The sequence below is a fragment of the Malaclemys terrapin genome, chromosome 18 (assembly GCF_027887155.1).
Source record: "Malaclemys terrapin pileata isolate rMalTer1 chromosome 18, rMalTer1.hap1, whole genome shotgun sequence".
NCBI classification, from domain to species: domain Eukaryota; kingdom Metazoa; phylum Chordata; order Testudines; family Emydidae; genus Malaclemys; species Malaclemys terrapin.
The window spans coordinates 6,919,879-6,947,525 of NC_071522.1; the positions used below are offsets into that span (position 1 = coordinate 6,919,879).

At 42.5% G+C, this 27,647-nt stretch overlaps 2 protein-coding genes across 4 annotated transcripts in view; one reads left to right on the plus strand and one right to left on the minus strand.

The window, feature by feature from the left end:
• On the minus strand, positions 1-27,159 carry CA4 (carbonic anhydrase 4). 2 transcript variants are annotated; one of them, XM_054008297.1, is made up of 8 exons: positions 26,988-27,159; positions 10,178-10,231; positions 8,889-9,059; positions 4,887-5,038; positions 4,030-4,122; positions 3,382-3,445; positions 2,316-2,479; positions 1-572 (listed from the first exon to the last, which is right to left on the minus strand). In XM_054008297.1, exons 1-8 carry the CDS (start codon positions 27,043-27,045, stop codon positions 381-383), a joined length of 948 nt encoding a protein of 315 aa, XP_053864272.1. In that variant the 5' UTR covers positions 27,046-27,159; the 3' UTR covers positions 1-380. The 2 variants fall into 2 exon arrangements, with proteins under 2 accessions (XP_053864272.1, XP_053864273.1); XM_054008298.1 differs by lacking the exon at positions 26,988-27,159 and adding an exon at positions 26,955-26,987.
• ZNHIT3 (zinc finger HIT-type containing 3) overlaps positions 24,201-27,647 on the plus strand; it is a 29,825-nt gene continuing 26,378 nt past the window's right edge. Inside the window, exon 1 of one of the 2 annotated variants that reach the window (XM_054008303.1) lies at positions 24,201-24,321. The gene's annotated coding sequence lies outside the window, so the exon portion shown is untranslated. Of the gene's footprint in view, positions 24,322-25,873; positions 25,989-27,647 lie in introns of those variants that run through there. The other variant, XM_054008300.1, reaches the window with a different exon arrangement.

Sequence of the window (27,647 nt, forward strand, 5' to 3'; positions counted from 1 at the left end):
TACACTTTATATTCTGTCATAATTGAAATCAATATAGTTGAAAATGTAGAAAAACATCCAAAAATATTTATAATAATTTTCAATTGGTATTTTATTATTGTTTAACAGTGTGATTAAAACTGCGATTAATTGTGATTAATTATTTAAAATAGCAAATAATTTTTTTAGTTAATCGCGTGGATTAACTGTGATTAATCGACAGCCATATATATATATATATATATATATATATATATATATAAGATTCCTATTGATAAGTGTTAGGAAAAACACCAAGGCTATGTTGTAAAATCAGCTGTAGTCTAGGGCTTCTCAACTGGAGAAAAGTGCTTGAAACAAAAAATTAACCTCCGCAGAACCTGGTATTGGATGGCGAGTGTTCATTGGAAAAGAAGACTCATGACGTAGATAAGTGTTGGGACCACCAATAAAGCCTTTGCAGGAGGCTGGACGACACTGACATCAGAGCGGTACACGATTCTGTCATTGAGAGGTTGAACAGGTCGGAAATTGTCGGTCATGAGTAATGTTTTATTCTTAGTGAAGTAAAGCGTCTCCAAGAAGTTCTCCACCTGCACACCACCGTCCAAAAATAGTTATTTTTTTTTTTGAGGGAAAGAAAAGGGAATTGTCCTATCTTGAGTCTATAGTTCCTCACATGGTAGTATTGCTCTGAACCACAAGAGTAGATAATGTTTTCACCCCTCTTAGCCCAGTGCCACCAAAACTTGTTCCCCAGATCACTGACAGATGCTTGCTTCTAGCCCAGGCAGACTCCTTAAACTTCCTCCCAGCTAAACATCCTAGTCCTGTCTAGCGCAAGCCACCCTGGAAAGACAGGTCTTTTCTCTATGTTCAGCTCCTGCCCCATCCCTCAGGGCAAGGGATATCTCAGTGGTTTGAGCATTGGCCTGCTAAACCCAGGGTTGTGAGTTCAATCCTTGAGGGGGCCACTTAGGGATCCGAGGCAAAATCAGTACTTGGTCCTGCTAGTGGAGGCAGGGGGCTGGACTCGATGACCTTTCAAGGTCCCTTCAGTTCTAGGAGATAGGATATCTCCATTAACAAACAAAACAAAGGTCCCTGTGACACAACTCGCAGGGATCAAGATTACATGCCTCACCTCCTCTGGCTCTTCTCTAGAACCTAACTCCTGGCTACTTGCAGCAGGAATTTAGCCAGCAACTGCCAGCTGTGAGGCATACCCCCAATTTCTCATTTCCCCCAATGCACTGGTTCACATCTGGCTGGGTGTTGGGTTCTCAAACACTGAGCAACTTTCATTAAGCTTACGGACTCAGTCTGATGGGGTATCACACTGTGGACATAATGGTCATTGTTTGCCGATAAGGAACTGACCCAGAAGGGTTGTGACTTGTCCAAGCCTACTCAATGAGTTCATGGTAGAGCTGAGATGGGAACACCAACAGATCATGATCACTGGACCACCCTGCCTCTATAAGGTATTATAGTGTACCCCCATGACTCCTTGCTTTATAGAAAGCAGAAATAAATTCATTCAGGTTGAAGTTGAAGCAGGACAGAATGGTGTTTTTGACTTGATGGATGCAAAGATATAATTTTAAAAATATTCTGTTCTATTAAAATTCTAAACGGGGCTAGAGGAAAAAGGCCAGTCACCCATTATTTAGTTCTCAGAAACAATTCAGCGACACATTCCAAAACATCTGAAGTTAGAGGGTGATTCAGACCCTCATTTACAGGCACTATGGGGCATTGGATAGAGCACTGAACTAGCATTCATCTGAATTTGGTTCCCACTTCTGCCACTGATTCACTGTGTGGCCTTTGGCAAGTTACTTAATTACAATGTGCTTTAGTTTCCCCACTTTTAAAATGGCAATGATACTAACATTCCTTTGAGAATTGCTCTGAGATCCTTGTATGCAAAATGCCATATAAGATATAGTATATGCCCATCCCCTTTTTTTGGAGTGGGGAGGGATTCTGAGTACTGGGCAGCGTATGATCTGTTGTGGTGACATTGATTTGGAGTCTCTTAAGATTGGACGGCAGAAGGTAATGGAGAAGGGGACAATCCTACATTGGACTTTGTATGTGAGAGAGCATATGTGGGAGGGAAGAAAAGAAGGTGGGGAGTGGGACTGAGACAGACCAAATGACCTCACTGCTTAGGGTGACCAGATAGCAAATGTGAAAAATCGGGACGGGGGTGGGGGGTAATAGGAGCCTATATTAAAAAAAAAGACCCAAAAATCGGGACTGTCCCAATAAAATGGGGACATCTGGTCACCCTATCACTGCTCCTTTCAGTCTGTAACTCGAGGAATTACCTGACTTTCCTTCAGTACGATGGGCTCCTGAAATATTGTCCAGACGACAGCCTGGTTGCAGTTGGGCGTGGTCAGTGAGCCATTGTACCGATAATAACGTGTGAGATTCACTTTAGCTGGAATGAGCGATTCCAGGGGCAAAGATGTCATATTTTTTTGAGACCCTAGGAAAACAATGGAAAAACATCAGTTGGAATGGGCATGGTTACAGGCTCACTTTTACAGCTCCCTTCAATTCTGGCTTCTACTACCTCATAGTCCCCCATCGCTGGTTGTGGGGGAGGCGGGGGCTACTGCGCCTGCCCGTCTCAAGAGCCCCTGCAGAGCTATACAGCACGGACACCTTGTGTGCAGGGGCAACTCCAGGCACCAGCGCAGCAAGCGCGTGTTTTGGGCGGCAAGCCGTAGGGGGCCGCCTGCCGGTCGCTGTGAGGGCGGCAGTCAGGCGGCCTTTGGCGACATGCCTGCGGGAGGTCCACCGGTCCCGCAGTTTCGGCGGCAATTCAGCAGCGGGTACGCCGAAGCTACAGGACTGGCAGATCACCGGCGGACCGCCCGCAGCCGAAGCCCGCCTGACTGCCATGCTCGGGGCAGCAAAAAACATAGAGCTGCCCCTGCTTGTGTCTAAGCTCTCCATACCCTGCTTCCTTGCTTAAAATCACTTCAAAGTTTCTTCTGAATTGAGGGCAAGTCTACGCTTAAAACGCTGCTGCACCTGTAGAGTGCTTTAATCAGGACGCTCTAAGCCGACAGAGAGAGCTCTCCCATCAGCTTAGTTAATCCACCTCCCAAGAGGCAGTAGCAATGTTGGCAGGAGAAGCTCTCCTGCCGATGCAGTGCTGTTGACATGGGGGGTAGGTCGTGGATTTTTCATATCCCTGAGTGATGTAGTTATACCGATATAGGTCTGTTGTGTAGAGCAGACCTTGATGCTCCTATCTGTGAATTCAAACGCGGATCTCACTTGAGTACTAGGAGAAGGACTGGCCGCTTTATATATCCTACGTATAATGATTATCTTGATAAATAAATTCAAATTGCCCGATGATAAATCCAAGCTCCTTACCTTTGAGAGCAACTTCATTTAACATCTCTATTAGAGGTTCATAGTTTTCATTTTTTGCACCGGTCTGAAACAATATTTTGAGTCAGAAAATGTACCCATTTCCTCAGATATTTGCCCCTCATGTAACTTTTAATTTAATTATTAATGAAACAGAAAAGAAGTGGGAAAGAAAGCGGAACAAAAATCAATTAGCTGAACATAACAAAGCCACTGCGGCTATGTCTACTCTACAGTCAGAGGTGTGACTGCTGCATGTGTAGACATTCCCAAGCTAGTTTTGATCTAGCCAGCTCGAATAACAATAGCAGTGAAGTTGCAATAGGATGGGCTTGGTGCGTGAGTCCATACCCAGGGACAGGTGGGCTTCTGTAGCCTGTGCTGCTTGTGGTATCACTGGTATTGTTATTCAAGCTAGCAAAATCAAAGCTAGCTCAGATGCTGTGTTGCAGTCACGTCTCTCTGATCGCAGTGCAGACATTTGCTAAGCACTAGAGGTGAGGCCAGACTTAAATGGTTGATCTGGACCCCTGAAAACATTGGGGAACTTTGGTTTCTGGCCAGTTCTATAGCCAAACCCTGCAACTTGGGCCAAGCTTTGGTAGGTGCCACTCTGAGGTGGCTAATTTAAAAAAAAACCTGGCAACTTACCTTTATAAAGAACCCCAGTACGGCCAGACCTTCTTTATCAGTCACTGCCTGCTCTGTAGTGGAGAAACCCTCTTTCCTGTGGACTATATGAAGCTGTAATACAGGCATTAACGGTCCATTATTACTCCCTTTTCTTTATAGCCATTTATTGTCGGCCAATCCTGGCCCCTTCCCTGTGCCCTGGGTGTGGAGAAGCCACTGCTGTTCTACTGTGGAGGTGGGGCAGGGCCACTCCCTGCCCGCAGCTGGCGAGAGGCACTGTGGACGATATGGGGCTGGTGAATTTGCAAAGACATGTACCCAAAGGCAGTTCTGCCCTCCCCTCCCCCCCGCCCCTGTATAAGAGGAGCTTATGGGCTACTGCCACCCTGGATCTGCAGTGGTTCCACTGTTACTCCATGACCGGAGGTGGAGGGTTATTTCCTCCCACCAACTCGCTTGGGACCCTCCTACATCAAGCCCACCTGGTTTGTCTACGGAGGTTGGATTTGCCCTCTCTGCTATTGGAGGAATTGATACCTGTCACTGCACGGTCACAACAGAAGTGTCTGAATAAGCAAGTGTGAGACTGGGAGATACAGGCTTTATAGCTTGAACTATTACTGCCTCCTCTGAAGGCTAAATAATCCTGGGTTTTACTGCCTGTCCTCATTGGCCTTTGCCATGCAAAACTTCCAGCTCCTGATTGTTTTTCGTCTGTGTTCTGCACAGGGCTCAACAAACAATAAATTCTCAGTTCTTTAATTCCCCTCCTGGAGTCTTGCAAAAGAATCTGTTGGTTTATTTCATTCAACATTAGGTTAAGAAGCCAGAGTTCTTGGAGCCGGCTGCGTTAACGGAGAGAGAATCTCACCTACCTCCATAGCGTATCTCTCTCCATCTATGCTGTGTTCCGATCCAGGGCTGAATCCTTTGCTTGTGCCCCAGTGGAAGTGAAACTCGATCGCATTGTATTTATTTCGAAGACCTCCACCTCCAATCTTTGCTGACCCGCTAAGAGATACTTTAACTGGTAGAAACAAGTAGTTAAAAAGAAAAAAATTGTTTGGCTCTTATTTTAAAAATAATTGAAACTAGCAAGGGGCATTGGTTGCGAAAGCTCTGGAACCAGGGTTTCCCAGAAGTTCACTGGGTTTTGGATTCAATGCTTTGGCTCAGCCCTTTATATTGAGTGACCTAGATTAATGAACTTCAGATCCAGATCTGACTCTGAACACTCCCGAGTACTGGTTCAAATGTGATTAAAATGGGGAACAGTCCAATCCCTATATCCAGGGCACAGGACTAGGCGTTCAGATAGTTGAGTTTGATTTCCTAATGACCTTGTGCTAGTTGCTTAGGACCTAATTTGCCAAAGTACTGAGCACCTGTGGCTCCAATTGACGTCTATGGCAACTCTAGGTGCATCACACTTCTACAGCTCAGGCTATTAACCTCTCTGTACCTCAGTTCTCTCATCTGTAAAATGGTGATAATGATACTTACCTCTCTGTAAAGGGGAGACCTATGGATGAAAAATGCTACGTAACGGAAGAGAATTGTGTACTGCAATCTATGGAAGTTGTATTTATTTTGGTGAAAGCCAATTAAATGAGCTTTTGTGGTAGCATCTTCATCGGCCTTTCTTTTAATCAATTGTTCTCATCAATTTAATGTTTAAATAAATCAGTACTAGCTTTTCAATGCAGTGTAAGGTTAATAGACAATCTCTTCCTTGCTGGGAGCGTCTAAGTGACTGGTTTGTTGCCAGGAGGGAAGCAAGAGCCTATGCTTCTCTCACTTTTAAGACAAACACACTAGGTTTCTTCCTCTGTTATCTAGAAAGGAGATGTTTGAACAAGGATTTTTCCTTTTAAATGTACAGAGTTGCATTCTAGAAGGTGAACTTGGTCCCAAGAGGTTTATTTGTTGGTTTCTATTTTTGTCTCCTATTGTGTGTACTGCAGTATTTATTTGCTTTGAGGGTCTTGCAGGGTTTATAGTTAAAGACACTGTTACATGTCTCAAGTGTAGGACTCACTTTCACTTTACACCAGTCTAACTATAGAGCTGTGGTTTTCAACCTGTGGTTTGTGGGCTCCTGGGGGTCTGCAGACTATGCCTAAGATTTCCAAAAGGGTCTGCACCTCCACTCGAAATTTTTTAAGGGGTCTGCAAATGAAAAAAGGTTAAAACCAATGCTATAGAGTAAAACTAGGTAAGCGAAGCCTGTGTAAGAGCAGAGTTTGGGTCAGTTATTAACAGGAGAATAAAATGTATCTCCGGGAAGAATAAAAATATTTTCTAGTGATAATTTCCCTTAACCTTTCTCTGCTTGAGAGATTTGTGATGCATTTGAAAATGGCAGTCTTTGTGCTCTCTGGGAGATGGAATTAGGACCTCTGAGAAGAAGGCTGGTCTAGTAGATAAGGCCCTGGATTGGGACTTGGGAGATACAAGTTCAATACCCAGCTCCCAAAGATTGGCTGCATGTCCTTAGATGAGTCATTTCATAGCTGTGTTCCTCACTTCCCTGTCGGTAAAATGGATTAGTAACATTTCTTTGGTCTGTTTAGACTGTCAGGTCTTGTGGGCCATGACTCTTACTATGTGTATGAAAGACACCTAGCACAATGAGGCTCCAATCTTGGAGCATTTAGGTGCTATTGAAATCTAAAAATAATAATTGCATCCAATCTTATTCTCATTGCACCAGCGGGAGTTTTGCTCCCCCCGCTGCAAACCCCCTTTTGCATGTCGGGGAATTAAAGTTCTAAGCGGTTTCTATGAGCATTTATTTTTTATACAAAGACACTTCTATGAGCATCAGCCATGCTTTGAAGATTCCACAATTTTATATTGTACCAAAAAAGCTATTAACTTTGTTTTTTCTTACAAACTTCTTCTGATTTTCCACTAATGTGGACCATCGGCCTAAATATTGAATTTCAAAACCAAAATCTCATTACCCAATCCATCTGCTTTTTTAATTTCAGCTGTCTCCAGGGGAGCACTTTTCTATGGGGCCATTTAGATTAGGGGCCTGGCTGTCAAGCAGCCGGTTCTCTTGACAACAGTCCAGTTTTTTCAACTCTCCTTATGCTTTGGGGTGTCTGACAAAAATGGATGCACAGAAATATAAATACAAATTTTTACGCCAGGCCTGTACCTCTTCATACATTATTGTCAAAGTAGGAGGAGGTCAATCTTTCTGCATTGGTTTTATCATCCTACCTGTTGTGGTTTTTGTGCAGCAAAAAAGTCACTGAGAAGGTCATTGGGGTCAGTTAGACACCTCAGTGTCAGTCAGTGGGGAAAATGAAAGTATTGCACTTCCAAGGTCTTGGGGGGAGGGGTCTAAACACATACAAAAATTTGAATAAAACATGATAGGCAAGCCATAGCCTCTTTTTTCTCTAAGTATTCTCAAGCTATGATGAGGACAACCTGTTTAGCATTGGTTTTGTCTACATACCTGTTGTGGTTTTAGCATAGCGAAAACAGTCACTTAAAAGGTATTAGGGCCCCAAATTAATTATGCAGGTATTCCAGCATCAGATGATTTTTACTTTGAGGCAGCAGTTATTATATGATTATATGAATCCTACGTCATTGTTTTTATCATCACAGTTTCATTGTTTTTTGTTTTTCAAAAAAAAAAAAAAATGCACCAAATTGGTCTGTTGGTCTGTGAGCCCCCAGATAACATTTGCCTCATGTATCATCACATAACATTTGTAGAGCAAATTGAGTTTCTTTGAAGATAGTACCATCAAACTGATTTTCTGGGAAGCCTGCACTTGCTAGGAAAAGTTTCTGGGGAAGCCACAATTGTCAGATACATTTTCTGGCAAGCCCACACTCGACAGATGCTGTTACTGGGGCAAAGACTCAAAGTTGCATTGCACACGCATGTTGCATTTCGGAATGCATATATGGTTTCGATTTTGTTGAATTGCACATGGCACAATAAACCTCTGAGTCAGAGATGGATGTTTCCCAGGGACCTGGGTACAGGAATGGTGAAACCACTGGTGCAAAGAAAGGAGCGATGCAGCCTGGCTTCAGGCTTCTAGGGTAGCAGCATCTGTGTGTGCTGGGTACTGATCCAGAGCCAAATGCGGAAGACGTTACAAGATGTTACATCTGGTCCAGAGAACGAGACAGAAAAATACATCAGAAATGTGTAAAGTGTAAAAACTTTGTATGTTCAGAACCTGTGTCACCTATTTTTGCTCTATTTGTTCCAAGTATTTGACCATTTAGTTGCTACTTTGCTGTATTTGTGCCTTTTATATGATTGTTGTTGCTATCTAGTTTCATTGTTCAAACGTGGGGTCAGTTAGACCCTGACACTATTGTGTAGCTTTCTTTAAAATGTGTTTGATCAGAGGGTCCGTTAGACCACAAGTACTGTATCTGAATCTAGGAAAGTTTTAACTTGTGCATAGTTGTATAGTTCACTGGTTACAATAAAACCAGCTTTAAATGTATCCCCCAATTCCCAATTTTCCCCACCCCCAATTTTGACATACCAGGTGTCTCCAAGATCCCAATAGAGAAATAGTTGGGTGATTTGGGGTCCAATATGAGGGTTAAATCACCACTAAGTGTTTGTATTTTTTTAAACAGTTTTTGTAGACTTAATAACCTGACGCAACACAGTACTGCCACAGAGTATCCCCAGTAATATTTCTTCCCGATAGACAGCCTGGAAGAACATTAAAGCTGAATCAGTAAATAGCTAATTAATCAACTCTGGCCAATTAACTTCAGCGTGTGAAGAAAATAATCTCAACACTGAAAATGTTTCTGATAGCAATTAAGGAGCTAATAAAACCCAGCAAAATAGGTAAACCCCATTCATTGCCATAACTTACCCGTATGCCCATTATTTTCTATGCGCCAAGGGGAGGACTGATTGGTATTATAGCCTTCAAAAGTAAATGGTTTCAGGTCCTCTTTGTACTTCACTTTGTTGGTGACAATATTGATAGGTGACTGTTCCTTTTTTCCACACTCCTCATTCACTGTATCCCAGACACCGGGCTCTGTTTAAAAGGAAGGAAAAATGGCTTTCATTGAAGGACAAAGTGACTTCATCCCAGTAAGGCCAAACTACCCCTTGGTAGATCTACATTCGCTTCAGAGGTTGGGAAAATTTGCTTCAGAGGTTGGCAGAGTTTTATAGGGAGGTTCCTTGACATGTTACAAAATATTTAAAAATGCAAAACAGTGAAATGTGCCCAACAACGACTGATTGGTGCAACTGGAAAATGTAATCAGATGAAGTGTGTAACAATGCCCTATTAAATGGGAAGCATGCCTGTGTCGGACTTAGCTAATTGATCGTAAACAGTAAAAATTTGTAACGTGTATCTTGGAATGTATTTAAAAAGGAGGGATGCAGATCCATGTTCTAGTGTTTACTGAAGACAGCACGAGGAGCCAGGAACGCCTGAGTTTTATTCCCAGTATGTTACATCTCAGCCTAGGTGAGACTAGACGCTCTGACTAGCGTAGGAGCAAAGGAGCGAATGTGGTACAGCTGGCTGTTACATCGCTGTGCTGAAGGAAAACAAAGGGTACAATTCCAGTTCAAATACAAAGACTTTTCTTAATGTAGGCCTCAAGTATTTTTAAGGACTTGCATGCCTGGTGCCTGTAACCTGCTGGGATGGTTATCTTCGGGTATGTTGTAAGTTCCTTTTATATTGGCAGGAAAACAACGAGGAGTCCAGTGGCACCTTAAAGACTAACAGATTTATTTGGGCATAAGCTTTTGTGGGTAAAAAACCCACTTCTTCAGATGCACTTCAGATCCACTTCTTCTTATATTGGCAGCGTTTTCTTCAGCCAAAACAAAATTGGTAGCCAGAACAAACATTGGTCATTAACATATCTTTGTCCCCTTCTCTTAAATATCCTAATAATCATTTAACTTAATTGGACTGGTTTTTCCTCTTTCTGGTGATATACAATCAATCAGATTTACTACGTTGACATCAATGTTCTTGCACCTGTTTACCGTAGTAATGAATTTGGCCCTAGAATGGAGGCATGTAATATCTGAAACTGTTGTGGGAAGATTTGTATCACTGCTACAAGTAGGCCTTTGTAAAACAGCACAGCACTAAAATGATTTCAGAAAGAAACTGCTTAGAATTACCTGCACATTCAGACTGAGTCCATTTTTGTGATAGGTAGCACCATTCTTTGTCACCTGCAACAGAGAAATTAACATTTCAGACACACTTTACAAAATGGTATTAAAATGAGAAGCTGTATGATTCGTTGATTAACTTCAGAATACCAGATACAGACATTGGCTCTGGCATGGTGATCTGGGGAGAGAGCTAGCTGACCACTCAGCTTTGACTCCCGCTCCTTATTTCCAGCTGCTAAATTGCTTTAAAAGAAAGCTAAACGGGCACAGGTACTTTCCCACTGTAAGAAACTGCTATAGTTGACAAAAGTATGTTAAGTGATCATCCATGGGAGGAGAGGTGGTCCCTGGGGGGGAGGGAGGAGGTGTCCACAAGACAATCTCTCTATTAAAATGTGTCCAGCTCTCCAAAATATGTGAGAACCCCTGGCTGATGACACACACAAATGTTGTGATTGTACAAAGAATGAATATTCCCCAGCCATAGTGTATTCCCCAGCCATTAGTGAATATTTCCCAGTCATAATGCAAATCAGGCTGAAAGCCTAGTTTTTACTAAAAGATGCAAAACCAGAATATAGGAATTGTTTTAAGTATCAGGGGGTAGCCGTGTTAGTCTGTATCTACAAAAACAACAAGGAGTCTGGTGGCACCTTAAAGACTAACAGATTTATTTGGGCATAAGCTTTCGTGAGTTAAAACCTCACTTCTTCGGATGCATAGAGTGAAAGTTACAGATGCATTGATATATAATGCCTGCATCTGTAACTTTCACTCTATGCATCCGAAGAAGTGAGGAATTGTTTTAGTGGATCAGACATGTGTCCCGTACTGACAGTGGCCAATACTAGATGCTTCAGAGGAAGATGGAAGAACCCTGCTGCAGGGAGAGGTTGGATAATTTCCCCCCTTCATTAGGTCTGATCCTGGTCTCTGATACAGATGGCTTCAACCCTGAAACATGTGGTTTAATATCCCTTTCAAAACCTGTGTTAGGATTAACAATTATAAGTCTGGATATTCTTGTGTAAATGTCCAATCCCTTTTTGAATCTTGCTAAATTCTTGGCTTCAGTGACTTCATGTGGCAAGGCGTTCCACAGTCTGACTATGTATTGTGAGGAAAATGTATTTCTTTTTATCAGTTTTGAATTTGCCACCCATTAATTTCATGTAATGTCCTTTGTTCTTGTGTACAAGAAACCTCATATCATCTCAACCTAACAGGGATGGAATCTTAAAAAAAAAAAAAAAAAAAAAAAAAAAAAAAGTCTTGAAAGAGGATATGGTGGAATAAGGAATTTTCTTAAGAGATAAAGCACACTCCTCATTCCAGCTCAGCTGAATTTGATCTCACTCAGTATGCCCAAGAGTTTCCCTTTGGAGCATCTTATTATTGCTCTCTCAGGCTCTGTGCCGCAAAGTTAGGTCAACACAAGCTGCTGTGTGTTGACCTGGTTGTTGTTGTCTACACTTAAATTTGTCTCCACACCTGTGGACCACCTGAGCCAGATAAGGAGGAGAAAGAAGAGGACTTGGGATGACATTCAATGAGATCCTGCAAGCTAGTGCTGCATGACACCGCGCGTAAAGGGCCTGGAGGGTGAACATTGCAGACAGTCTGGAGAAGGAAAGAACCGACAGGAGAAAGGCCCAGGAATGCCAGCAGGAAAAGCAGAGAAAGATGCACAAGGACATAATGGAGCTTCTCCATCAGCAAATGCGGATGTTGCAAACTCTTGTGAACCTCGGGCTTGTCCCCCTTTGCAGTCCCTGCAGAACTCAGTATAGCACCTCCTTCACCATTCCCCCCGCCCCAACATTGAGGGCAGACATTAAGGACAACCACAGCTTCAAATATACCGTCCTCCAAGAAATCCCATGTTCCCTGCTGATTTGGTTTTTCTTATGGCAGGGTTCCCAGGAAAATCTAGTTTAGGACAGATCTCTGGTAAATACATTTTTAAACCGGGAAAAAGGGAAAAATAATTGCATCAGTGTCCAACAAGCATAGGATGAAGTTGGTCTTCTGCTATGCAATGCAGCATGGCCAAACAGACCTGGACTGTTTGCTTCTGCTTGCTTAATGCTTCAAGCGTACAACTCTGCATTATTGACTTTCACATCATCAAATGTTTTTGACTTTTGTTTATATAATATTGAAAACTGAAATATGAATCATGCCATATAACTTCCTTTAGAAAATACCAAACCAAAATATATACATTCTGATATTCAATATTATTATTACATACATTAGTAGTAGCCTCACTGCAGTTTTACTTTTTATTTGTACATCCCTAAATTAATCTATGAATCTAATCTGTGCCTTATGTAACCACAATTTGAATATGTAACTAAAACTAAGTGTAAATGTGGCATGCATTAATGGAACAGTTTTTAAAAATAGAAAATTCCTTAAACTGGGACTCACTAGTTTTTCCCAAGGTGGTAAAAACCATGATTTTACCTGGTAAATGCCATGCCATCTCTATATTATGGCTGTGCACATACTGGAATATTGTGCATCCTGTGCTTGCAACACATGACAATCGTGCAGAGCTGGTCAGACTTCTTGCTTCTGTCAGAGATGGCAGACAGCAAGGAGGGCCATGCCGGTTTGTGGGATTTTTAAAAAGGTGTGAAAACTAAGGGATATAGATGACAGGGGATGAATGCAGTGTTGCTGCAGCCATGTCGGTCCCAGGATATTAGACAGACAAAGGTGGGGAAGGTAATATCTTTTATTGGGCCAACTTCTGTTGGTGAGAGAGACAAACTTCCAAGCTTACGCAGAGCTCTCCTTCAGGTCTGGGAAATTTATTCAGAATGTCACAGCTAAACTAATTAAGTAAAAAAAAAAAAAATACCGGTATTCATGTTATAAGAAGAATTACATTTTAATTAGAGTTTTTATAATAATATTTTGCATTGACATTTTTCATGAAAAAATTGGGTTTTTAACTAAATCTTAATTTTTTGGCAGGAAGACTTTCTGCATGCAAAATTTTTGACCAGTTCTACCAAACATTTAAAAACGTACAGAGCCCCAACATGTTTAGCTCTGGCTTTCTCCAAATGGATTGTACCTCGGGTTTTGATTCAGGCCCATCTCTGTTGAAAGAATTGCCACACCTCCACATTTGATAACCTTCTATATTATGAGACGGTAAAATGTGATGCGATAAGTATGGGATGGGACGGCTGGCTAGCTTAATCAGAAGAAGCTTAATAAATGTCTAGCAGACGCTGGGCAAGTCAACCTGCATGGCATTTGACAATCCTGTTTTGTAATATTCATTACCGTTGCAGAGATGAATGGCAGCCAAAGTATTTTTGGCATCTCCAGCTAGCACAGTGGGTCAGCATGTGCTTTAATAATTACTGCACCGGAGTTGCATAGTGCAGGGAACTCAAGCACGCTGCAGTGGAAAAGAACTACTGCACCTTGAGAGCAACCTGGGTTCTGACAGTAAGTGATTATTTTCCCTCTGCCCAGAAATGATCTGATTAAGGCCAATATATGTGTTAGTCAGAGCTGGGAAGGTAACTTGTCAAACAAAAGTGGGACTCTCTAACGCATACCGGTTCACAGGAGCGCCGCCAGCTTTTCTGCCGCCCTAGGCGGCGGAAGGTCCCGCCCCAAAATGCCACCCCCCCACAGAGGCAGTGGAAGGTCCTGCCGCCGAAATACCACCGCGGTTGCCGCCCCCCAAATTGTAGCGCCCGAGGCGACCACCTCATGGGTTGCGCCGGCCCTGCCGGTTAATATATTGTGAGCTCGTGCGGGCATGGGACTGGCTTTTTGTTCTGTGTTTATATACACCTAGTACAGTAGGTTCATGACTGGGGCTCCTAGATGTTGCTGCAGTCTAAATAATAATATACAAAGTGATTTAGAGCTGAGGGATGCATGTATCAAATGCATATTTCATTGGCTAGAAATGCAGAGGCTGCTACATGGAGCTTTGAGAGTAGGGGGACAAAAGCCATGAAAACAGGGTCATAGAAGGACACGGGGAATCCCCTTGGGAGCAAAAAGGCATCACCAGGACGGTGTTGATAATCACAATCCACTATCTTCACATCCCTATGCCAGGGGAGCAAATGCCTCTGGAAATGGGTAGTGGGATATGGATGGATCCTTTCGTCACCTGTTTGAATCCAGCCCAGTTCACCAATGTGATCAAATGTCCTCTGACACCCTGTTTGGTGGCCTGTGTCAAAAGAATTTGTGGGTCTCCATCCAGTTCCCAGTGGGCAGGTGAATGCATCAGAAAAACCTTGGATCTTTAACCAAGGAACCTGCACATCCAGATGCTGAAAAATAACTGGAGAAGATGAGAGAAACTTCAGGCAGGCCCATGCTTTATATTTACTACATGTAGAATGCACTGAGGCATACAATTTAGATTTGTATAATTTGTATACGAATTGCATAATTTGTTTGTACAATTTGGATCTGCATCTGACCCTAGGGTGCTTTCTATGAACCTTTTAGAAGTTCAGAACTTACTAATAAGGATGTAGCCTTCTCCTAACTGCGTATCACAGCTGCAGTTTAGAATGACAGATCGTATTATGGGCTAAATACTCAGGAATTCTTCAGGAAAAAAGAGTCAATAAATCTGAAAGTGGGTTTCACAATGAACGAGGGACAAGGATTTCTTAGTAAACAGTAATTTTAGTACTTAGTGTTGAATTAACATTGGTTGTGAATAAGCCCTTTCTTCTTTATTTTCTTAAGAAAAACAGCTGAGAACCAGGATGTTTAGTGTATTTATGACTTACTCAGAAACCCGCCTAGATTAGTGAAGAATTTGCATTATGAAGCAGTATTTGATAAAGGCGTGATTTCTCCCTGTGTATGTGAACTTTGAGTTGTAAAAGTTCCCTTCACCCACTGGATTCAGTTTCTGAGCCTTTCATTGAATAAGATGGAAATGAGGATGGAGGTCACATCCAGCCTGTTACTCATGGACTACGGTGCAATTATCCCCTAGAGTGTATTGTCTAGTTCAGTTTTAAATAGCTAAAGCAGGGGGCTCCTCCCACTTCACTGTCAGGAAACATTTCCTGGTGTACAGTTTACATTTTCCCTTTGCTTATCTGTATCCCTCATTCCTAGTAACACTCTAAACAATTCCTTTCCTTCCCTGGTGTATACAGCCTTCAAATACCGTCTCCCTGGTTTCCAATTCCTAATCCTGTTTAAGCTATCTCATTCTGATTTCTCTTGTGATCCCAATTCCCCAGTCTATCCTGCCCCTCCCTGCCTCGTAGCCATGTCCATATCCTTTTCTGGAACTTTCCCCTCTCTTGAGTCCTTTTGCTTCTCACAGATCCTTCTAATTCTCTGCTCTTCCTCCCTCACTTCCTCGGAACCCCCTTTTTCTCCTGTGCTCACTTTGTCCATCTGACTCTTTCCTCTAGTCCCTCCCTCATTCTCTTTCCCCTTCCTCTGACCTCATAACTCCTTTCCTACTGACATCTCTTACCTTTTTTACTTGTTACCCTTCTGTTGTCGATCACATTAGCAATTAGTGGACAGATCCAGGAGATTCTTGGCCACCATCTGTTGCCTCCCCACTGCTTCTGCTTCCTGCTGGATGCAACCTGAATGCTTAGCACAGGAGCAGACAGGCTCGGTAACAACAGAAGGGAACCCCTGCTCCCAGTACAGAATTGTAGCTTGGTTGGCTACTTTGAAGAGTCACAACATTGGTGATGGAACAATTACTCTGCAGCTGGTAGTACTGTACTATAAATGGAGAATTGCTCTCCCTGGAGCTGTTGATTAGATATCTTTCACTAACACTAGAATCCATTTAATTTCTTTTCAAGTCACAATGAGCCTGAATGAGTTTCTAATTCCCATTAAGTTATGCACCATTTCAGAGGGAATGGAACCTGCTTCCTAAAATATCCAAGGCCTAAAAGCCAGAAGGTGATGGAGCAGAGCATGTAGATAAAGGTTTTCCTAGTCTTATTTACAATAAGATGTTTTTTCCATCAGCCTCCACTTTCCAAGGTTGCTGTATTCTTTACTGCCTCTGCCCAGGACAATGCAAGGAAATGCTTCTTTGTAACTGAAATGCTGATATTCCCTCCCACATGTGTCTGCTTCGAGGATGCCTGCTGAATCACTCTCACTGATGCTGTAACAACCCAACAGCCTGGTTAAACTCTCTGCTGGAGGGATTTATAGCCTAGTTCCCAAAACTTTTCCAGTTTTATTGGCACAAATGGGCTAAGCCATGAGCATCCACACATAGCCTGAGTCTGGCCAGGATCTCACAAGCCATGTGCCCAACTGGCCCAGAATGGAGCAGCTTGCAATCATTCTCTTTGGTGCTGCCCTTCGAGTAGGGTGACCAGGTGTCTGGTTTTGGACCGGAACACCCAGTCCAAAAGGGATCCTGGCAGCTCCGTTCAGCGCTGCTGACCAAGCCGTTGAATGTCCGGTTCACACAGCACCACAGTGGGGCTGGCAGGCTCCCTACTAGCTGCCATGCCACAGACCGCGCAGCTCCCGGGTCGGGAAGCAGCTGGCTCCTAGCCTTAGGGGCTGCCGGGGGCAGGAAGGGTCTGCGTGCTGCCATTGGTGGGTCAGGGCTGGGGAGGAACTAGCGCCACTTGAATGCTCCTCAGGCGGCCATTGTGGGGTTCGAGCTGCATGGCTGGGTTCGAGCTGCACCATGTGCCCTGCGGCGAACCGCAGTCTGTTGCCCCATCGCTGGCACCCAGGAGTTGGAGGTATGTGTATCCCCGTCTCTGAGTGCTGGGAATGGGGCTGCACTGCACCCCCATCCCCCTCACCGCATCCCTCCCTGTCCCACCCTCCCACACCTCCATCCCCCCTCACTGCATCCCTCCCCCATCCCATCCCGCCCTTCACACCTACCCATCTGAGCCCTGTACCCCATTCACCTCCATACACTGCTGCACTCCCATTATGTCCCTATACACCCCTGTGCCCCCCACATCCTCATGCACCTATAGCCTTCTGCCTCCCCCTGCATTCCCATCAACCTCACATACCCCACACATCCCCTCCTCTCTCCTTCACTGCCCCCTCTCACTCCCACCCTGCTCTTGTCCTTGGCCTCTTTCCCTCCCCATCCCCTCTCCTCCACCCCCACCCCCATTTTTTCCCCTCCCTTCCCGGCTGGGTGATTTAGGCAGGCCCTGGAAAAGTGTATGTAAAAGTGTCTCTCTGTAGGCAAGTGTGTACATGCATGCATTGTATGTATGTAAGAGACTGCGTGTCTTTGTGTAGGGAGGTGCGTGTATTGCTGCATGTGTGTATACCTGTATGAATAAAATTTGCAGCCGAACTCTTTGATTTTTTATTCCTTTTGCTGTCTTGTGCACACAAAAATTGATGACCTAAAATATGTGTGTATTCATTTCATACCAAGTTTTTAAAAGAGACGGTTACTCTAAAAGCAATATATTATTTCTTAAAAAGTGAATGTTGTTGACTAGTAATTGCAGAAGAGCCGATGGATCAGACATTTCTCCCCACCTTTGTCTAGCTACATTATAAACTCTGTGTTGCAGACTCTCTCTTTTTATGTGTGTGTCCAGCACCTACCGCCCCGGAGCCCTGATCTTAGTTGGGGTCTCTAGGCACTAAACAACAGTTGTAGTAATAAATAATGTGGAAGTATATGTGTTAGTGCATGCTAGATGTGTACACATGAATACACGTGTGTATGTGCATGTAGGTGTGGAAGTCAGTTTCTACAGATTTATTTATATAGGTATCTGGACAGGTGCATTTCTGTGGTTGTGCTCTATGGATTTGTATTTGGGCTTCAGGGCCTTTAATAGACGCAATGCAGCTGTGATAATGTGTGGTCCTAAATCAACACATAAAATTACAGTAGCTTTAGTGAACAAAAAAACATGGAGCTGCTTACAAAAGGAAGAGGGGAGGGAAAGAATCATGAAAACCTTTGTGAAATTTCATTTTTTTTTTAAATTGCGCTTTTTGACTATTTTGCTCCCAGCTCTAGCGTCCTGTAACACATAAAACCTGAATGTAGCATAATACATCTGTCAAAACAATAAATATGCCTGTTTGGGCCTTGCAGTGAAAATGAGCACATGAGTGAGGGTAGGGGAGAGCAAGTGACAGAGGGAGGGGGATGGAGTGAGTGGGGGTGGGGCCTCTGGAAGGGGCAGGGTGGGGCCTCAGGGAAGGGGCGGGGCAAGGGCCCTTGGTTTTCTGGAATTAGAAAGTTGGCAACCCTACCTTCGAGACGCCAAGGCCCAGCCCGCAATGCTCCATTTTGAGCTAGGGGACTGTTATGAGACCTGTAGTCTGCATAGAAGGACTTGCATCTTGTAACAGATGAAGGCAGTTGAGGCTCAGAATAGCCAAGTGAAACCATTTTAGGCCCTCATGTTGCATTTTTGCTATCCATGGATCAAGCTGTGATGCAACACATACAGGGTGTAACTCCATTCGTTTCCTTGGTGTTTTACACCAGAGGGTATTGTGCTTCAGGGCCTCTTATTTCTACACAAAGTTCAAGGTAGCAGCCATCCGTTAAATTCAGGGAGTCTTGTTTGTGCAGTTGGCAAATAAGTGCTCACTTATCTCTGTTTCTACTCTGTCCAGTTTGTCACTAGTTTCCTGACTAAAAGTTTTTCTTGGCTCCAATGCAGCCATGAAACAATACAGTTGTTTATTGTTTTTTTTTTTTATTGTGAACATTATCATTACCAAGGAAGGCACAGGGAAAGGGGCAGCTCCGTTTAGTCAGAACTCCACCCTCTGCTGTTTAAGCAGTTTAGTGGATAGCATACTTGACTGGGAATCAGAATACCTAGATTATATTTCCAGTCCTACTACTATGTGACCTTGGGCAAGTCCCTTGACCTCTTTGTCATTAATGTGCCCACCTATAAAAGAGAGCTATTAAATGAGCTGTTACCCATCTTTGTAAGGTGTCTGGAGATCTGTGGATGAAAAATGCTGTGTGTTGTTATCTATTCATTATTATTAAACACATGGATTAAATCTCTCTGAGATTTGAAAAGCCTTTATGGCCCTAGGTGCCCCAAAGATTGAGGTGCCTTTGTGATAGATAGTCCCTTACATCAAAAATCACAATAGTATTCAGATTACTCCCTGTCCCGAAGGACCAGTCACTTACCCCAGGACAGTTGCACGTTAGATCTCACAACAAAGACAATGCTTGTAGCCAATCCTATAATAATCTATCTAAAGATTTATTAACTAGGAAAAGGAAATAAGAGAATTGTATGCAAAGTTAAAGCAGGTAAACATACACACAAATGAGTTAGTCTTAAGTTTCAAAAGGCAATAGAAGATTCTATAATAAGCAAGCTCTATATGTCCCTTATTGCTACTCCAGGCTGAACACTGGGGAATCTGTTGTTTATGCCTCAAAAATCTTGCCCTCAGGAATCCAAGCAGCACGGCGATACAGTTTCTTCTTGTGAGGGATTTTTATTTCCTTTCCCCTTTCTCTGAGCTGCCAGCTCAGCTGATGGGAGGAAATCACTTGCACGGCTCCTCTTCATGGGCAGGCTGGGGTGGCTGTGGGGTGGGGAGAACAATCAGCAAAGTCTTTTGTCCTCTGATGCTCCACAATAGTTTGTCTGGTGTCAATTGGCCTTCTCTATTGTGCAGGGCCTAACACTTTCTGTTGGAAGCCAGCATTTCACACTAATTCAGATCACTGTCCTGTCTGGTGAGTTACACAGAGAGAATTGCAATACAAACACTCAAATATTGCCTTACAAGATGAGATACAGGTATTGTAAGTGAGATTAAAGCATGCAGCAACTTACAAACATTCAATAAAGTCTAACTGCCAACTACCTTTTTATCACGCTCTATATTTTATAACTCTCTATTTTTTTAACAATACTGACACCCAGGTGAGCCAGTCTAATTCCAGCTATGTATTTGTCAGTATCCAAGTGAGACATTAAGACCTAGGCATACCTGGGTTGCCAGCATCACAATCCTTCTTTTGATAGCTCTTAGTTTCCTAACATTACGTTAGTCTTCCTGACATTACGTTAAAAAAAAATACTCAAACTGACCTATATGTTGTACTTCTAGTTACTGCTGTATTGTAACATTGGGGGGAAATTCATCGTGGTGTACTTGCCTGCAGCTAACAGTGGTACACTAGGAAGGAATTTGGCCCTTTAACTCTATTAGCAATGTTTTTGCAGGCAATGGCTTAGGGGTCAAAGTCACCATCAGCATTAGTTGTGTTGGGCTAGCTTGGTTTAGGAGACGGGGGAAGGAAACCCCTATCAATTAAAGTGCTGCTTATTCCAGGGAAGTTTTCATTGTCCGCCTTGATGGGTAGACTTAGGCTCCAATATTTAACTCTAGAGTGGTGTAGCTTTACCAACTGGGGGCAGAGATCTGTTCAACCAAGTCTCTCCGGTTCCCAATATTTCTTCCCTTTGCGTGAGAACTTTATTCTTCACAGTCAGTGTAAGGTGCTGGCTTGTCCCCAGCTCACAAGGGACCCACTGCCACACCTTCTCCTGCTTCAGGGCCAAATGCAAGAATCTTCGTTGTTCTTTTAACTGACCACTGCCTCCCAGGGCTCTATCACAGGAGGTACATTTCCCCCAGGCGGTTCCCTCTGCCATGCCTCTTGGACTTTGGCAGCCCACCTAGGGAATTCCCTGCAGCTCCACTTCTTCCTTCCTTATTGACAGCCTGGTTCTTCATTGCCACAACTGCTGCACTGCCCTCTTAAGTGGCCAAACTGGGAGCACCTGTTTGAGCACAAGGAGCTGGGCCTGTTCTTTTAAAAGGCATCAATCACCAATGACAGAGAGCTATAATACACCCCTTCCAGATCATTAAGAAGCGGGTGCCTGAAGAAAAATGTTATCATAATGGTGGAGCTTTACATATATTTATCTAATCGGTATATCTAGCTAATCATCCACATACACACCCATATTCTTATCTCATATGGCCTATAAGAACTGTAAGCCCTTAACTCACTGTCAAAAGAGAGAACCAAATCATCTTATCACTTTAGCATGAAGGGAAGTTTCTAAAGTATAACTCTAAATATTTCTAAATTTTTGCCTGTGTGTGAGAGGTGAGGGAAAATCTGTTTTCCAGCCATGACCTATGATCTTGTCCCATCAATAAAATTTCTTTGTAATGATAAGCTATTGTGGTGAGATTGATTGCCTTATCAAAGAAGGAAGCTGGCGTTAAATAGATATGCAGGGCTAAGGTGAATTGCTTCTCTACAGTATCTTGCTTCTCTTCCTTTATTTAGGGTTAGTACTAGGTAAAGTTTGGGAGCCCTATTCAATACTATTACTACTAACAAAAAAAAGAAGGAATAGAATTCTTTTGTAACATTCGGCTAGTCTTGCAGTTATTTTATGTACATGGTGGTAACTTGCATAGACATGTGAGTGAAAAATCTAATAAGGGGCCTCTGGGCATATTGTATCCTTTAAAAACGAAACAACCAGTAGAGCGCATATATGGAGAAGGGCTATCATTACTGACCAATCTCCCACTCCAACCAAACAAAAACCAAAATCCCAAATACAAATCCCAAAGTCTTGGATGTGTTTACTGGGAAGATGAACCTTGCGACATATGCTGAAGGCCTGAACATTTGGGCTTCGTGAACAGTCAAAGGGAGTGAGTTTCACATGTGCTTCTGCCTCCAGAATTTAAATCTAGGGACTGTGAGCAGAAGTGCCTCCGATTGCTATAGCTATCATGACGGTGCACAGCATATGCTCTCGCTGTTTTGAAATTATGCTTCCTATGAATGGTGTATCTGTCTATCCAGGTTCTTGGCATTGGTACCCTTAGCTGTAGCAGAAGGTGCTTTTGGGGGGAATAATCTTTGAAGTGAAAACGATGGGAAATGTCATTTCCCCCCTGAATGGCTAATCTGATGTTCCCTTTCCTGCTGCAGGATGAGTGTACTGGATTGCAGAGCACTGGGGAGACACCCCATTGTGGATGCTGGAGATGCATGTACACTGCTACTTGAGAGGGAGCTAAAGAGGGTGAGTTAATACAAAATGCTGACAGTGCAATGTACTGACAACACGAAGGCTGAGCCTTAAAAATTAGTATTATTAATGATGTTGACTCCGCTTTGTACGAGAAGAAATCCTGACCAGTCATTAAATATTACCAAAGGCAAACTGCAAAGCAGTGAAAAAATAACCTGCGAACTTTAAACTGTGATGCCCTTGGTTGCATTGGCACAGCAAAGAATGCATTCTCTTGCGATCCTTAACCCCTTTATTGGCTGAGGAGGTAAAGCATATACCCAGCAAGGGAGGATTTGTATTGGTCCATTGACTGTGAGGGTCAGGCATCCATTGTTGCGCTATCAGCAATATTTGTTGAGTGGTTAAAAAGACATGAATGTTCCGGAGCTGCTGGTGTGTGGCAGAACTTGTTTCATACTGCGAGGGAGGCTAAGGAACTGATCCTGTGTAATCTTTTAAGTTTACAGTTGAAAATTAATTCAGATTAAGGTGCAGTGTGAATTTAAAGCACCATAGCTATTCCAGAATAACTCCATGTGTGACTATTCTTTCTGGAATCAGAGTGCCTTATTCCGGTTTAGCTTAATTAATTAATGAATTGATTAATAAGATAAACAGGAACAAGGCACTCTGATTCCAGAATAAGAGCATCTGCACATGGAGTTGTTCACGAATAACTCCATGTGTAGATAACCCCTTAAACAATGGGGCTTGCAGGAGGCTTTGCAGAACCAGGCTCTGAATTCACTCCTGAAGTTCGATGCGGACTGGGGTATCTGGAAGATTGTGCTTTGAAATCCTTTTACAAGAAGACTGCCAAAGAGGGATATACAGTGGACTTATCAGAAGCTACGTTTTCTTCTTTCTCTGCCATATGTAAGGAAGCCATGTCTGTCTGGCTAGAGGGGTGTGGCTTGTAAAGGATTAAAACAGTTCAAGGTTTGTTTCATACATGGCTATAATACCCTTTCAGACACCTCTGAAGCCATGCTGCCAAAACAAAACACACAAAACACTCCTTAATTAAAGAGCAATTGGGGCTTCTAACCATGCAATTTAGCCGTAGCCTGTTAAATTTTAATTCAATTTAATACCCTGAAAGTATATTCACTTAAAGGGCCATAGTGTGCCTGAAAATGTGGTACATCTGGTAATGGCTGCAAGTGGGAACAACTTCAGATACACCAGGTAGTGCACAGTGTTGTCTGCTTGGCTGCCACAGTTAGGTTATCTCATAAAAATGGAAGCGACTAAGTAAGAACAAAGGGTCTAGGTCTCTGTCTCCACAGTATGAAACAGTATAAGGCCTGGGCTGCTTTGCTTTATCTTTCGTTGGACTTTTAGTATATTAAGGAGTGAAGTTGCTGCACTTCCATAGCCTCCAACCTTACCATAATCCTAAGGAGATGAACAAATACGTCCTAAATTCCCCTATATTCCTCCCCTCCTATCCCTCTTCTGTCTTTTTGCCATGCAGTCCATCCACGCCTTTCTCTTGCTCACAGAAGCCCACAGTTGTGGGCCAAATCCTCCATCCCAAGTGGGGTACGCTGCTGCCTATTCTGCAGGCCTGTCCAAAGCTCAGTTATTACTCCCTTAATAACCGCACCTATTAGTTAATGATTAGTTGCAGGATTGATGTTTAATGAGAGGTTTGATGTGTTAATATTTTTACAGCACTTTGATGCTGTGAAGCACTATATAAATGTTAAATATTCTCATGGTCATGGCATAGATTGTGGAGCTATCGCTTCCCATGATGACTGAAGCCTGGGTTTCAGGCTTACAGGGCCATGAGAAGAATAGTGAGGACAGTAAAATATTGGGCTGAGTGTCTCCGGTTTTTGACACATGCTCAGTAACCTGCAGAACGTGGGCTTTCCTTCCTTCATGCTTACAATGGGTCTCTTGAGTAAGAGTTAGTCAAGCTGTAGGTATGTATGAACGGTCACAGACCAACTCAGATAAGGCTTTGCAAGTGTGCTAGCAGCCACTTGCTGCATGCTTACAAGGAAGAAAGAAAAGGAAACACCAAAGAACGTATCCTGCTTAAGGATATAAACTTAAGATCAAAAGTTTGCCTGTGTTGTAATGGCCAAGGTAACTACTGGGAGAAGATCGTGTTTTTGATAACTTGTTAGTGATATTTAATCGTGTGTTGGATGGGAGGATAGGCAGGGAGGGCTATCCGTGATTTCTTTCCTCCCTGGCTCTCCATCGCTACCCTATCTGTGTGTTCTTTTCATGTACCTCTCACTCTTCTTAGTTTTAGATTAAAACTTAAGGTGACAGCATCATGGTTCTGCCATCTCTGAGCTGGGTCTGAAATATTAATATGTGTCTGTAAAGAGTTCTTGCCACGGTAAGTGGAATGGAAAAAGTTAAAGAATTCTTCTGCCTTCATTTGTTCTGTTCTGTTTTATTTTTTTTGTCCTTGCAGCTCTGCATTGCATTGCTATAAACAGTGCATACTTTGCCTTTGCATGACCCCAGAGACATAAGGCTAGAAGTTCATGCAGACCCCATCAGTGCCAGTGTAGGTTACAAAGTTTTACCTCCATGAGAATCAAAAACACATAAGATATAAGTATAAAAAATGAGAGAAACAAGGTCTGCCATATGTATATCCTTTGAAATTCCAGAAACTAATAGTGTGGGGTGGTAAATCTGTAAATGGTTGATTCCTGTTCAGTGCTCAAGGGGAATGTGAAGATACTCCAAGGACCCTGCTAATATGCCGTGGGCAGAAATGATTTCCCTATCCCCACTTTGGCAGTTGTTGTATCCCTGTTACATAACATCTGGACCATAATGGTGATAGTACTACAGATGGTTTTAAACAATCTTCTCTCAAAAGGTTTTGAATGTCTCTGTTGGAGCTGCCCAGATCTCACACAGATCTGTGCTGTTCAGTCTTGCCCCTACCAGTGATCCCCAGGAGGCACTAGAGATGGGATGCTTTGGGGGCACATTATGCTGCTGTTGATGATGGAATAATGATAAGTATGTAGGAGCCGATAAACATCATTAAATTATTTCTGAATGTTTCATGAGATGCTACCATACTGAGAGACAACATGGGCCGGGGTAGGATGTTTGCCATAGAGTTAGGACTGCTGGGTTTTTATTCTTGGATCTGCTCCTGGCTTCTGGTTGACCTAGGGAAAGTTGCTTCAGCTCCGTGCCTCAGTTTCCCCATTGATAAAATGGGGATAATACTTAATGTACCTACTTTGTAAAGCACTTTAAGATATATACATGAAAAGAGCTTGGTGTTGGTGTTGTTATTATTATTCTATTACCAAAGGTCAAGGCTTCCTACAACTTGGGGTCCCCAAGCTGTGGCCCCATCAAACCTGCTATTAGTCCAGCTCTGATCACTCATGTTTAGGGAGACCCCCTAAAAGTATCAACAGAAGTGCTGATTAGTAACTTAAGCTCTGTCTTGTGAATGCAGCAAACTATTATAGATTGTCTCTCTTATTTAAAAGCACAAACCTCTTCTATAAAAACAGTCCACCAAGAGCTCAGTCAGAGAGATGTGTGTTAGTAGCTGTGGACTTTGAACCAAGTGGGAGATATATTAGTTGCTGAATACTTTGAAAAGCAGAGGTTTGTTGTGTGTGTGCATCTGTACTAGATGTGGACGGGGAGGTTGATAGGAAGGAGGTTAGTGGAAGCCTTAAGTGACAGAAGATCCACACCGGTCAGATTAAGCAGCTGCAACTGTACTGCAATGTCATTCTCAAAGGATGGAAGTGGAAAAGGTAAATTACTGGACTGTTGATTTGGAGAATTACAAAAACCCCTCATTGGGGTTCAAACCCCTCCATTTCAGTCGCGTTCTATTTAGGTTTTAACACTGTCTTCGTCACATTCAACATTTGCTGCTTTCAACTACTCTTGCCAGTGGCTCTCGAGCTGGGTTATCTTGTTGAAATCTGTATCCCTTTAACAAACTCTGTCACAGTGCAGCAGTATGTTAGATGCATCCGATAATATTGAATCTTTTTTCTTAATGATGCAGCCTACTCCTTTTTAGGATAAAAACGCTGAGCCTTCCTCACTACCTAAGGACTGTTCTGTTTATTTTTAACTTTGATATTTACATGGGAAAGGATATTATTGAGTAGTACTGCATTCCTCATCCAATATAAGCATACAAAAGCCATCTGAATTTTTTGAAGTGCTGATTATAGATCATTATCTGGTATTAACACAGTCATCATCAGTGGAAAGTAAAATTTAATTAAATACATAAAAAAAGAACTATAAATGTTGGTTAATTCTTAAACAAATATATTGCTCTCTCAGGCTAAAATAGCATAAGACAAAGAGATCCTGAATTCTTTCATTTCTTACATTATAAAGAGACCATAGCATTATTAGAAGAAAAATAGAATAATTAGGCTACTTATAGTTGTATACCATTTAAATCAGCATAGTAGACAGGCAAAGAAAATACATTTTTACTGAATCTTTATTTCTAATTACATATAGAGGTAAAGTAAAACCTCTTGGATTTTCTTGGGGTGAAAAAATACTATAACCATAAAGGTAAAATAAAACAAAACAGTCAGAATAAATCCACTTGTGATACCAAGCCATAAATGACCTGAGAGAGAAACAAACAAATACATACCTCAGATTTATCATATAGAAGCATTAAAGAGTTAGAACACAATACAGTGCTATTCAAAATTCAAATAATCAAATATGAGTAACCGTGATACCCAGGGGTGGGCAGAACAGCATGGTCTTCTTACCTTCTGTTGCTGTCTTGGCAACGTGCAGAGAGAGCAGAACAAGGAAAAGCAATTCCATTATCTATCTCCTATTTTAGATAAGATCAGTGAGGAGGCTAGAATCAATTAGTATGTGATCATATTTCTGCTCTGGGAGTTTTTATACAGGAGTAAGGAGTCATGGTCAGTCCTGATAGCCGTAGTCAGGAAGGTGAACTCCACCCCTTTTTAATTTCTCCAGGTATACATTACTCCTGATTTGTTTATTTTAATTTATTAATTTCTCCCAAACTGGAATTGTAGAAGGGCTGAGATTTTTCAGCACTAAATAAGTGTCTGGGGCTAAATGACAGATATTTTACTGACTGGGCAGATATCTTGTAGCCTATTAGTTTAGTGTTTCATTTCTATCCACTGAAAAATAGCAGCTTCTCTGATAGTGCACATGATCTTCAGATTAAGTGAAAGTATGTCCATTATGGTCAATGCTTTGTAAAAATAAGAAGCTACTCAGACTTGGAGCAGGGTTAAGAGACTGAAAAAACAGGCTCTCTTTGTGCAATTACAGTCAATGTTTTATGCAGTGCCACGTGGCTTTCATGCATTTTGCCGGGCACCTTATGTGTGTCTAGCTTTCACTTGGTACAGTTAAATGAGAGTGAAACTTTTTCAGTCAATGTT